General features: G+C 45.6%; 1 protein-coding gene across 2 annotated transcripts in view; it reads right to left on the bottom strand.

Moving 5' to 3' along the window:
• Arid1b (AT-rich interaction domain 1B) overlaps positions 1-14,115 on the bottom strand; it is a 350,213-nt gene that overhangs the window by 206,322 nt on the left and 129,776 nt on the right. For both annotated transcript variants that reach the window (XM_029471378.1, XM_021186013.2), the window contains exon 4: positions 6,614-6,724. In XM_029471378.1, coding sequence (XP_029327238.1) covers positions 6,614-6,724 — 111 coding nt within the window. The remainder of the gene's footprint in view (positions 1-6,613; positions 6,725-14,115) is intronic.

Below are 14,115 nucleotides of genomic sequence, written 5' to 3'. Positions count from 1 at the left end.
CACTTTGTAGACCAGGCTGGCCTCGAACTCAGAAATCCGCCTGCCTCTGCCTCTGCCTCCTGAGTGCTGGGATTAAAGGCGTGCGCCACCATGCCTGGAGTCACATTTCTTAATGACACATACTGTGCCATCCTAGAAGCAAAGTCAGTGAGACAGCCCACGAAGCCACACCTAACAGCTAACGGCTTTACTTATTACTCTGTGGGGAGGGCCATGCTTTCCAGCCACACAAACCCTGATGGCCGTGGGAGGCATCTTTCCAGCTCACGTCCCTTCCCAGGGCTACTATTCTGAAGGCAACCTTACTCCAAAGCAGCCAACTACTAAAGCTCAACCCGACCCCCAGTGCTCAGCAGGGGCGGACACTGCTCCTAGGCAGGCAACAGCAGCAGTGGGGAAATAAAGACTAGGAAAGACCCTGTCTGCATCACATTAGAGACACTGAAGAGTGCACAGAGATGGAGGTTCGGGGTAGCAGGAAGCTGTTACCTTCCCTTGGTGGACTGTGACTCACTCAGTCTGGCCTACTTTACAGAGGATGCTCACCATGTCATGGCGCAACACATGCCAGAAAGCAAAAATTAGTAAAGATAAGCAAAAAGATTGGTAACACATTCACTGTACTTCCCAAATCAAAACCAGAGGGGAGGGAATGGAAGGAAAGGGGAGTGGAGGGGAGGGGAGGGGTGTAAGATGCACACACACAACCCAGAGAAATGCAGGGCATCCTCCTGGAAAGAGCTCCAGGAAGGGCAAGAGTTAGAAAGCAGAGCACGTGCCAGGGCCATGCTGGGGCTAGCAGAGCAGTCACTCACAGAGGACACAGTACAGTTCCCAGCACAAGCACACACACTGGTGGCTCACAACTGCTCTGATCCTGCTCCACGGCTCCAATGGTATTTCTGGATTCCATGGGCACTGTATTCACACACACACACTCTAAAATCTTTGTAGAAACAAAGTATTTATTTGATAACTTTAACAGCACATGTAATAAACTTGGCAACATTAGAAAGGAGTGAAGAGTTCAGAGAACACAGACTATCTTGCTTCACAAGGCTGGCTGCCCTTTTGCCCAGTGCAGGGAGGCATTCTTGGCACACACACACACACACACACACACACACACACGAGCGCACACGACTTGAGTCCTGCTTTCCACCCTGCACTGTATAGCAGGCCTGCGGAGACGGTGACTGACAGGTGTTCTTGCTTCTCTTCTTTCTCCTGGACTTGCCTTTCCCCTAGACGTCCTCTACTCCTGCCCAAGAAAGACTACCACACGAATCACATAAGCAGGGCACAGTGGGAGCCTCTGAGCTGCTTCATGTCTATGGTAATAAAAGGCCAAACAAGGTCTAGGCTCTTTGGTGGCCAAAGTTCCTAAATAAACCCCATGTTTCCCTTCACAAAAATATAAATGGCACCAGGATGGAGGATGAGGGGCAGTAGGAGCCACATAGAGGGTCTCCTTCAGATTCACCTCACGCACCTGACTGTTCTGTAAGGAGGGAAGAGAGTTCAGCTCTATCTCTCTTTCTTAAATACTAACAGAAAAGGCCTACAGTGACCATGAAGGAGATCAAGGGTGTGAGTTGAGGCAACTCAGTCTACAGAAGTCATTTTCCAGACAGTAGCAGCAATCACCCTGAGACAGCATGGCTTAGCTACTCAAGAGCAGAGCTGGGCTGAGGCCATGCAACACTGGCACAAGCAGGTCCCCTGGACAGAGCGTGCCTTCCATAAGAGTCATGGCAAGTTGGTCATTTCTGTAAGGAAGAGAAGGCGAAGGATGCACGCTACTTCCAAGCGAGCACTTTCTAAATCTCAGAGAGCAGTGGTCAACATTTGTGTCCTAAAGCCATTTTATAAAATACCAACACAACAGTAGCTACCTTATAACAAATGATTGCCAAAATGACTCATTTAGAATCAGAGCCAGGTGGTGAAGGCACAGGCCTTTAATCACTGAACTCAAGCGGCAGAGGCAGGAGGATCTCTGAGCTTGAGGCCAGACTGGTCTACAGACTGAGTTCCTGGACAGCCGGAGCTACACCGAAAAACCCTGCCTTGAAAAAAATTAAATTAACTAATTAATATCAGAAATAATATTCACACATGCATTGAACTACCATATGTGTAAACACATACACACTGGCTAGTGCCAATGGACACTCCTGGGGCCTTGGAAACAAGCGACTAGATCTCGACTACACAGCCTGAAACGGGGTGAAACCAGCTGTGGCACCAGCTGGCAACATTACCTGCAAGCTTCGCTCTTTAACAGGATGGATGCATTAGAGAGACAAGCAGTTGAGGAGGCTTAGCCACCTTTTTGCGGCTTAAAGCTTTTCTCTCTCTTTTATTCCAGGCTTAAACAAAGTTCAGTGGGGCATCCAACTGCCTGTTTTAAATTACAGACTGTATTTTAAAATAGAATGCATGCGCAGCGTGCACCCGAAGCTAGGGGTGGGAGTGTTATTCATGGAAAATTGAAGGCTTGTTGAGTCAATAATCTTCTTTCACACAGTAACAATTTTCAGCTAAAATTTCTTGACCCAAACAAAGGAAAACAAGACCATTCAGTTATTTTACAACAATTTAGAGACGGCAAAAAGAAAAAGATTGGGGGGGGGGGACGGAGCGCGCTCTAAAGTCATAAGCACTGTGGCAAAAGAAAAGATTTTGGTTGGGGGAACCTTCTATACACAGATTTATTCCAACTCTTAAACTGACAGTTAATATTAAGAATAGTTACTTCTAGATCCAAAGAAACATAAACACTAGTAACCAGTGCACGGATGCTAGTGTGAGTGCCTGCTGGTCACATGTCTCTGTTACAGCAAACAGATGTGTGCCTTCTCATCACCTGCAAAGTGACAATCTGTAAAGCGAGAGCCATTTCCCAGTAAAGTAGGACAATACACAGCCAAGCACCCTGGCTGCCTCCCACTGGACAACATCACCCGGCCTGGAGGCAGGGCGAGGGTGTGGCACTCGCCCTGTGGGTACCATGGCCAAAACCAAGACAGCAGGAAAGGTTGTGATAGGTCCTGAGAATCACAGATCCTCATACAAGGAAGGAAAATAACCACTGTAATGTGTCCCGAGGCTCAGCATACCTGCTCAAGTTCAGGCTCTGGGCGCATGCTCAGAACACAGAGACCTGCCACCACATCTTCAGGCTGGTTGATGGCTCAAGTTCCTGCTCTGCCTCCTCTGCCTCCCATCCCCACCTCCCCTGCTGGTCAGAGAAGCAGATGTCAGGCACAGTGGCTTAGGGCTGTCGGGGTGACTCTGGGACATGCCTGCATCCTGGACAGCTAGGTCAAGCCACAGAAAGGCTCCAGGGCCCCACCCAGGTCAGCAGAGAGCCATAAGCAGAGTAGATCTCGTGCGCAGATGTTTCTATTAATCAGGAGTGCATGCATTCATCATTCCTTACTTAATGAGCTTCATTTATCAACTATAGATCATCACTATCCTTCTATTATCAAAACCAATATCCTGCAAATCAGTTATGTCCCAGCCCTTCGAAGCCTCTGGCTTGGCCACAGTCTATTTTTACAGCATTCCCATAGTCCTCCGTTAACTTTTAAAGAACTAATTGACAGCCCTACAGAATGGGCTGAAATTCATTTCCCCACATGTTAAATGGAAATCTTCAGAATGTTAGATGAGAAAGTTTGCAGAAAGTAAACTTAGCTAGAAATCTGTTTTTAAAATTGAAACCGTTTTTGAAAGTCAGTGCACTGTCCCTAAGCAAATGTCTTGGCTACATTGAGTTTGAATCTCCCTACTTTGGGGAAGTGAATTTAGTTTGGTAACAGACAGCACAGTGAGCACAAGGCTCTGGGTTCCTTCCCAAACTAACAAAGTAAACAAAATTAAAGGTAAAGAAATTTCCATTTATTTTACCAGACTGAAGAAGCCAGTCAGGAAACACTGGGTGCACAAGTATTTTAGTGCTTTAAAAGCGGACTACAGTTCTTTTAAAATATTCCTTTATTCAAGCTTTCCATTTTACTTAGGCTTTTCTTTTCATGGAAGAAGTCTAAACTGTTCAAGTCTTATTGAATTTTCATTTACAGAATCCATATTTAAGTGGGATGCTGTTTTGGAAGAAAGGAGACATACACTTCCCGCCTTGCTCAGCTCTATCTTCTCTCTCTGACATGACCAACAGGGCCATGGGAACCCCCAGGAAGGACGGTCATGGTGTCTCCTCCTGCTCTCCCGGTCTGAGGGAATGCTATGTCTGGGTGGCACATTAGCCTCTCCAGTAAGAACATTACATTGTAAAACACAAAAAGCCATGTGTCCCTTTTCCAGTTTCCTAGAACATCAAAACTATGTTCGTATCTTTAGTTTGAAATTGGCCCACTGATGGCTAATTTCTGCAAAAGTTACAATGGCAGAGGAACCACCTAAGAGGGCACATTGCCTAGGGGACCCCACCTACCCCAGGGAGGAGCCCCCACCCTGTACAGTGCCTCCCCTGGAACTCTGTAACCCTGCTGACAGTGTAAGGCTACTCACACTTAGGCACACTAAGCAAACAGCTAACAAGGAGTAACCATGCCTGAACTCTGAGAGCTATGTGAAGACACGCAAGATTTCTCTTTCATTAACCTGTGATTTTTTTTAAAGCATTTAAAATGATTTGAGAAGGATCAATCAATGTAAGACAGCTACACTCTTAACCTTTTCATGACAACCATTTAAATCAAGTTCAAGCTACAAACAAAAAACTTTCCAAAGAGTTCACCCAGCAGCCATTCGTCTGGTAGACTTAGATTCTGCAGAAACCTGCCAACAGGTTGAGATAGGCTTAGGGCTGCGCTGAGAACTAGGAGATTAGAACCCAGCTAAGTGACTGCTTCTCTGTGTTCCCTCACTGGTTTCCAATCATCAAAGGCACCATAGTATTAAATGCATAGATTTTAACTGCAGTGCACCGTTAGCCTAACAGCAATGTTCTTGTTTTCAAAACGCACAGCCCCTAATAACAGCTGATTCTATTAAAGACTAAAGCGAACACAGACAAACCAGATTCCTTCCTTAAAGGTGGGACTTTCATGTTGATACTTCATCCCTAAAGTGCATTTTTGGATAGTAACAGGTTTTCAGCATTCGCTGTAAGGCATCTACTGTCCTGTTTAAGATCCGCTAGCTACTGCAAGAACTATCACCCTTGAGTACTCCACTCCCTTCAGAAAAGGCAACTCCACAGCGGGACACGGCACGATTTAGCTGACTGTGGAGAATCCAACATCAATCTCCCAACTTTTCTGCTTGAGGAAGATGGGTCAGGAATCGGGTTGTACTGACTTGAGGGAACTTCCAAACTAGCCAATTTACAAATCTACCCCAGTGCCTGCCACTGTGGCTCTTCCCAAGTACTATCAGAACAGGGCAGGCACAGTGTGAGCTTGGATAAGCAGAAAGAACTGTGACCCCCATCTACCTGTGGGGTTCTGGGACAGGTTCAACAAAGTGGTTCTTTCCAATCTGCAGCATATAGATGGCTCTCTCCATGTCTAAGAAGACAGACATTGGTTTTTTGAAGAAGAAAAAAAGAGAGCCTTCTTTTTTTTCCAATTACTCCCTTTTATACACTCATTAGTATTTTACTAAGAACATGCATTTTGCACTACAGTGCTCAAGTTACAATGATCAGTGTTTGTCAGTCACTTTTCACAAGCAAAAGTGTATATTACTAAGGAAAGAACCCTTGAGCTACTGTTTGCCTAATTGTGCAGATTGTCCACTTCTTCTCTAGAAACTCAAGACCACCATGGGAAAGCACAGTTGAAGAAAACAAAATGGTTTTGAGAATGACAAGTTTCTGCTAATGTAGGTGTCACACCTATACCATCAGCTGGTGTCATTAGCCTAGAAAGGACACAGACTTTCTTGAGGCCAATTCAATCCCCTGAGAGCAAACCCCAAGTGATAACATGAACAGTTAGAAACCAGTGGTGGGTTTTAAAAAACTTTTTATATAAAAGGATCAAGGTCTAAACCAAGGAGTCAAGGTAATCATAGAAACTGTAATGAAAGCGTTAGCGAGTGTCCCGAGAAACATGCCTGCATAAAACACTCAGGGGCTAGTGTACTCGTCACACTCTGGAAGTTATGTGCGACTACAAATTGAGATACACCCAAGATCTGCAAAATAACAGAGTATATACTCTACAGGGTTTGCTATAACAGACCTTCCACCCTGTCTTTTCCTGGCATGTTTGCTTCAAAAACTACAGAGTATACTCAAATGCCAATGTCCTAAGGGAGGAGAGCTTCAGGGTAATTCTTATATCACATGCTATATGCCACGCTTCATCAGTAATTGATATCCCAGTGCATCTAAACCCATACAGCAGCAAGGAGAGCTGGATGGCTGAGAGCTACAGAAGTGGACGCTGCCAAGGTAGCTTTGCTCAGAGCTTAGTATTGGCTCTCAAGAAAGAATCCCAAAAGCTAACAGTTCTTAAATAAATCTGACACTTAGAAAGTTCTCTCCTGTGTGTAATATAAAACAGAGCAGGCAAAACAATCGTTTGCAGAATCCTTTAACTCATGACATTTTCCAATCAGCATAGTAATGTCTTACTGGTAGACTTGATGGTCTTTCCTGTTGAATTAAATTCAAGTCTTCATGGTTGGATTTCCCAGGGGCCAGAGGAGGCTGAGATCTAGTTCCATAGCCTTCTTGAGACATGTCCTAGACAAACACAAACACAATCCTTCATCAGTATCTCCAAGTGTTAGGCTTCATACAGTAGATAAAATGAAACAAGAGCTAACCATGATTAAATATCAAGTGATGTTACATTTTTGCCAACAATTAAACATGTGGCAGCTGTCATTTAATACTTTATCAAAAGCACAAACAGTGATGAATCAATGACAGAAATAAATAAGAGCAGGCACACTGGATATGAGACTGCATCATGGGACTGCAGTTTTGTGGACCAGAAATGAGTTGTCACCATGCAGGGCAAACCACAGCCAAAGCTCACTGTATTACCTAATCCTAAACTGGGATATATTGCTTAATTATTCCAACGTGAGGGGACCGTCTCAGTGCTAGCCCAGGCTGGCCTTGAATTTGTTATAATCCTCCTAGCTCACTCTCCCAAGTGCCGGAGTGAGCCACACATTTGTATAGCTGAACTATGATTTTGGTCAAATATTATTTCAATTTAAAAAAAATAATTAATGTCATTATTAATAGCTGAATCTTAAAATGCCCTCCTAAATATCCACAGAACGGTATGAGTTTTTAGAAAACCAACCAACACCCAGGTGCAGAAAATCCCACAAGCCTATGTGGCGTCATCTTTAGAAAACCACATTAAAGAACAAAAGCCAGTGGGGGTGGAGGGACAAAATACAAAACACCTGCCTGCCTGAGAGAGCTGAGAAACTCAGCCTTTCCTTTCCTTCAACTCTCTCCAGGCTGCAAGGTCTGTTGAACCAGCACACAGTCCAAATGCTGCCCCACCTCACAGACCCTACACAGCAGGTCTTGGCTACTTAATACATGCTCACTGGAGCCAAAGAGAGGCCAGGGGCTAAGAGCCTACTGCATAGCTTCTTACTTGGCTCTGAAAGCTGAAGAACCAGTTTCTAATGGGAGAGGGGAAATAAAAAGAATGGGAAACTCCTACCACCAAGTAAAATGTTCTCCCTCTCTCAGGCAGCTCACTTAGGCCCTAAAGAACCATATACTAGTTTTAGTTTACTAACTAGTACATGGAAATTAGTGTTTATTAGTAAAATTCTCTAAGAAGCACCTGCCCACCCCATTCTCACACAGAACACACTACAAATTCTTGGGCTTCTTAAGCCAAGAGCTGGTACTGGAAAATCTATGAGCTACACAAACTGGATTTCACCAGCCAGCACCAGTCAAGGGGCAGTGCAAGCTGTCTTTAAACTGGCTCTAAGATAAAGGTGAATGCCCGAGAACAGCATTCCACAGACTCTTAGAGATCTCCAACGAAACTAAGAAGCTGTAGCAAGCCAGGCCCTTAGTCTGTTCGTGTGGTATCTAATACCCACCCTTCCAGACTGGCTCCCCTGTGGCTGCCTGGGTTTACCTGGGAGCCACATCATGAGGAGGTGGGAGTGACACCTGCCACCCAACCACCACAGCCACAGCTCTACAATCTGGCTGCTTGCTGAGGGTGACACTTTGGTTTGTGGGGGCTGAGTAGGAGTTGGAAGATTATTATCACCTTAACCCCCCCCCACACACACACACATCAGTCGCAGTGTGCCCTGCTATATGCCCCAAAGTTCCCTGAGAGCAGCAGCCAGAATTTCCAATTAAGTGGGGCAAGAGGCCACATTCAAGGTCCTCCACCCTGCCCCAGAGACAGCAGAGAGGTGCAGGGTCGCCTGACACTGGAAATGAGAAAGCCCTGTTCCCACAGCACGTGTGCAGAGTGCCTGGGAGCCCACCTTCTGCAACCAGCTTCAGTCAGGAGCCACCATGGGCTACGGGCCTTGGCTTTGATGATTCTCTCCACAGCAAGGTGAACAGCTTCTTACTTAGATGGTATGAGAAAGATATGAGCATAGTCGGCACACAGTGCCGCAGCTCAGACAGTGCCTATAAAACAAGCAGCCAGGAAGCCACAGCCAAAAGCCATCAGAAACACCATAGCCTTGCAAGTCACTCTTAAGGCTTTAAATGGTCAAAACCATCAGATTCCACCAAAATTTCAAGTACTATTTCTAACCACAGAAACTAAATACAGTTGGGAATAAAATCAAAATCCAATTTCATGAGAATGGCTGAACAGAGTTTGTTCTGCCGCAGGTGGTATTTGACTGTAAGGGCTGACTGAACTGTGGGCGACAGCCCTCTCCTAAAGATCCTGTGCAGATGTAAGGAAGTGCAGAACACACTGTGACAGTCACAGCTTGGCAGGGAGGCTGTAAGAGCAAAGGGGGTGGGGGTGGGAAGGGACAGGCAGAGGAGGGAACTGGAGTGCATGACATGAAATTCAGAAAGAATCAATAAAAGTTAAATGAAAAGGAAAAGATCATATGCAGAGGGACTATAATAAAGCCAGAAGCTGAGGCAAGAGGATTGTGAGTTCAAAAGCAGACAGGGCTACTACACAACAAGGCCCTGTCTGTCTATCCCTTAATTCACTAAACTGTTACTACTCTTCAGCAAGCACTTGTTACCTCAAGTAACTAAACATAACTCAATAAGCAACAAAAGATAATGCCAATATCAGGAAAATACATTTAGCATTATATTTCACATATTTTTAAAAGCACAGATTTATATTTGAAAAAAATCATTGCCATCTTTATAATTCTAAGGCAGTGTATACATATGAACACTCAATAAATGTATCTGCCAATCACATAAAAAGTCAAGGCTCTTCAAAAACAACAATGTCTCATGACAATTCCACAGTACACAAGAACCAAGTGCAGGAATGTGGTCTGTGATGTCTGAATGCTCCCTCCTCTCACCTACAAACTTAACAAAAGATGGGCTCTGAAGCATCTTCAGATAAAGAATCGGAAATGGCCGGGAAACTCACACACAGCATGGACGGACAGGGCCAAGGACACAGACTCAGAACCTTTGAGTATCTGATAATCAGAGTCCATGACTGAATGCATGAGATGGACCACTCCATTTGTTGGGAACACTGTCATATTACAGCATGAGGCAAGGTCAGCTGAACACAGCAGGATCCCAGTTTACTTTAAGAGTGTCAGTGGAGAGTGCAGGGGAGCTGGTCCAGCCACTCCTCACTTGTCTGCTGTGAGGTGGGTTAGGTACAGAGGCGATTCCTCCACCCCTGTAGTTGGAAGAGGTGACCTGCCTCCTGCCAATGGTGGCACTGGGTGGCCTAGCCAGACCAGTCAGTGCTTGAGTGCTCACCCTGTGGATAAGGAAGAACCAACATGCTGACCAGCTCAACTACCACCCAGGCCCAGATCCAGGGCTCTGTGTTGGCAAACCCCAAAACCTCTATCATCTTCAAGAGGTTGGGATGCATGGAAGGGCCAGTCCTACTGATTCAAAGCTGCAGGATCTCCATGCCACAGGGCAACAGCAGGAGAACCCAGAGGAAGCCCAGGAAAGATCCAATATTGATGCTGTCACAGAAGCCAGACCAATAACTCACCACAATGAACATTTGCAAGTGAAGATGTGTGGACAGAGGGGGACACACTGTGACACACTGCAGTACTGTGGGACACACTGTGACACCAGTACAGCTTCCACAATGAAGTGTTTTCTATGTTTTGTGTTTTGTTTGTTTGCATGTTTTCTTTTGGGGAGGAGGTTGCAAGGGCAGAGGGCAGAGGGTGATGGGGAGCCAAGCAGGACTGGGTCTGCATCTGAAACCACAGAATCAATGAAAAGAGTAAAGGAAAAGCTATACTGAGGATCTAGGACATAAGCCACTTGTTTTCTAGCTCTGGGAAAGAAAAGGCCTGTAGGGGAGAGAAGGAAGCCGGAGTGGTTTAAAAGATACAGAGATGAAGAGTAAAAAGATGGCGTCCTTCCTAGCTCCCCTTTCTCCACGGGGGTACTACACTTCTTCTTATGTTTTAAAATAATCCATCTCTCCTTAGTTGCTCGCTGGGTACAAATTACAAGTTGAACGTTTACATTATTTTCCCTTTATTTACAGCTGGAAAATGCTTTCTGTAGATGAGCCAGCTTTCAGTCCCCTCACAGTACCCACACTGATGTACATTCACGTTGTTTCCCGGCTTTGCTTCCTACAGCATTACAGTAAGCAACTCTATGCATATATATTTCATGTGAAATATCCCAATAGCACTATTCTCCACCAGTGCGAATCCATCACAGGCCTGATAGGATGAACACTGACAGATGCTAGCAAAGTGCTCTTAACAAAGGAAGTGGCAATTTACACTCCAGTCCATCATTATGGAACAACAGGAACAAGATGTTTATGCTAGTGTTACATATCTAACACAATATAAAAAGTAGCCAAGTTAGCACAGTGGAGAGGTAGGTACTGCTCCGGCACCATCACCAAAACAATGAATACAGACTATAAACCAAAGGAATAGGATATGGAGGAGGAGGAGGAGGAGGAGGAGGAGGAGAGCAGTCACAGCAACACAGAACTCAGCAGGAGATGGACAGGGACACACTCAAAGAGCAGCCTGTAGGCTTCACGGCCCAATGGAGAGCCAGGAATGGAAACATAAAGCAGCTGGGCGGTGGTGGGGCACTCCTTTAATCCCAGCACTTGAGAGGCAGAGGATTTCTGAGTTCAAGGCCAGCCTGGTCTACAGCGTGAGTTCTAGGATAGCCAGGGCTACAGAGAGAAATCCTGTCTCAGAAAAGAAAGAGAGAGAGAGAGAGAGAGAGAGAGAGAGAGAGAGAGAGAGAGAGAGAGAGAAACATAAAGAAATTTGGGAGGTGGGGTGGGGGTGAGGAGGAGAACCTGGAGATGTAGCATGATGGGAAAAGGGTTGCCCACGAGCACAGCAGGATGGGGAATCTGTCTCTTTAACATTCTGAGTGCAGGAAAAATGAGCATCTTCCTAATTCCAGTGTCACCCTGGCCAGAATCTCTTGTTTCCTCTGTCTCCCTACTTTGGAAACTGCCACCACCAGTTAAATCAATCTCCTTGGCCTATGGCATCTCACTGGGGCAGTGAAGACACTCCACAGGCCCAGGGCAGACTGCAGGTCCTGGGAGATGAGCCCTATGAAGAAACTTCACATGGTTCCAGATAAAGAAATTGAAGATATTCTTTCCCAAAGGGCATACATCCCTCAGCACCCCAGAAAGCCGCTACAGGAAACAGCACCATGGGAAGCTGACATTCCTAAGAGGCTTCGCAACACCCTCCTTCTATAGGACAGCTCCTTTATGGCCCTCATATGTACTCATGTGCTGCAGTCTCTAACATGATGGGCAGGAACTTTCTACAGCTGACTGCAGACAACAGAGAGCTTCAAAGACTACTGCATGGTGAACGATTTGTTTCACCTTTTAAGTTATCTTTCCTAAATTTGTTTATCAGCTTTAAGACTTTATATACTGACCACCTTCAAAACACTTATTACAGAATCACGAATAAAAAGTTCAATACAAATTCCTCTTCACCAATTCCAATGGAAGAGCCTTTTCTCTTTCTTCCATCATTATGTAGTTAAGGCCTGAGGGAAGCCAGACACAGAGGCCAATGACTTCAAGGCGGTCCCCTCCACCTTTTGTTCCAAGTGTCCACAATGAGCCCACACTGACCAACCATCCACTTCTCTCCTTTAACATGGGAACACATAGGAAAGTTCACCCTTCATGTCTACATATAACTTGGAAGCCTCCATCTGCTCCTTCTACTTCAGGCCTTACCTCCCAACTGGGTCTTAGGCAGCTTACACATCTGTTACTTCCCCTGTGACCATGCACACCTCTTATACCCCAACCCCAACACATATCTTGTTCATCCTTCATCTTGCTAGCTAGAGCCCCCGTCTATTGGGCACCCTATATTACGGCCTTATGCCCACTTCAAGGCCTATAGAATATTCAATGTGATAATTCTGGAAATGCTTCCTTGTTCCTATGGAAACAGCATCCGTGGTATGTGGAAAACAGTTCTTCATGTCCTCAGGTAGCTGACTCCCAATGGCTGTGTTCAATGTTATCCCTTACAAGTCCTGGTCTCCCTGGGCCTCAAAGGGCTACTCCCTCCACCTCTGAAGCCCAGAGCTCTCCCTGCATCCTGCATCCAGGGGGATGTCTATGCTGCCCACAGAATCCTGCTCAAAGGATTTCCAAAACAGCGAGACAAACCCCTGAGCCAGTTCACACCGGCCATCAACAGAACCGGCTCTCCCACAGTAACGATTTCCTCAGGAGAAGGCTGCCGTCCTCCTGGATTCCCAGAGCCCAGCACTAACGAGCAGCAGCAGCCAGGTAAGTGGCTGGCATGCGCTCTTGGGGCTCACACCCCAACACCAAAATAAAAAGCATGAGGACAAACACACAGAGTGAAGCACAACTTGGCTCATGTCCAGGAATACACATCCCGTTAGCAGCTACACTGCCGAGGAGCAACGTGCTACTAGACACAGTTTGCTGTCTGCTACTGTATTAAAGAAAAAAGACGACTGTGAAAAGATGTACTAAAAATAAACTGGAAGCCCAGGAAGAAGACTGCAGAGATCAGCAATGGCGGCACTGAAGGACACCAAATCCCCAAGACTACAAAGCAGCAATCAAAGCCTGCAAAGAACCTACTAACTCATTAGATCAAACTACTAACTTTTTCATTTTAATTATGTTTTAGATGGGCCATTGGCATGGTTTAGCAGGTTAAAGTAACTTGTTCCTGAAGAGTAATGACTTAAGTTCCATCCCTGAAACCCACAGAGGACGGAGAGAGCAGACTCCACAAAGCTATACTCCGATCTCTACATGTGATCTATACCACATTCACACCACAGATCATAAACACATCAGACACACAACAATGATGTTTTAATAACAAATTAAAAGGTCTGAGGAACAAGCTGAGGGACTCAAACGGAGTATCTCACACTGGGAATCCCACAACATGACTCAGCTCCTTCAATTGAGGAGGACGTAACAAAACAAGAAAAGAGGACAAAAGAGGCAGAGGGAAATAACCAGAAATGTACAATGGAAAAACTATTGGCCAGCGGCTGCAGAGTGGTTGGTTCAGCCATTAAAAACACTGGCTGATTCTGCATAGAACTGGGTTCAGTTCCAAGCAGCCATGGCAGCTTCTAACTACCTACCTGTGACTCTGTGAGCATCGGGCATGCACATGGAAGACACACACAAATGTGTCTCAAGGACATATGATAAAAATAAAAAATCTTTCTAAAAAGGTGTTAGCCAAAGATCGGACCTAAAGCACCCCATGTCTGGAGTTTATTTCCAGACAACAGGATGGGCTAGAGTGTAACAGAATTACAATGCATGAGCCCTGGGTTCAGTTCAGGGAGGGAAGATGGGGGAAGGATGGACTAAGAAAATACAAGATGGAGGATGTAGATGAATGGAGACCACTTAAGTGGGCAATGCTGAGTAGCTCAGTCATATCTCCTGTTTG

This window comes from Mus caroli, chromosome 17 (assembly GCF_900094665.2).
Source record: "Mus caroli chromosome 17, CAROLI_EIJ_v1.1, whole genome shotgun sequence".
In the NCBI taxonomy this organism is placed as follows: Eukaryota; Metazoa; Chordata; class Mammalia; order Rodentia; family Muridae; genus Mus; species Mus caroli.
This window is presented reverse-complemented; position numbering and strand designations above follow the sequence as displayed.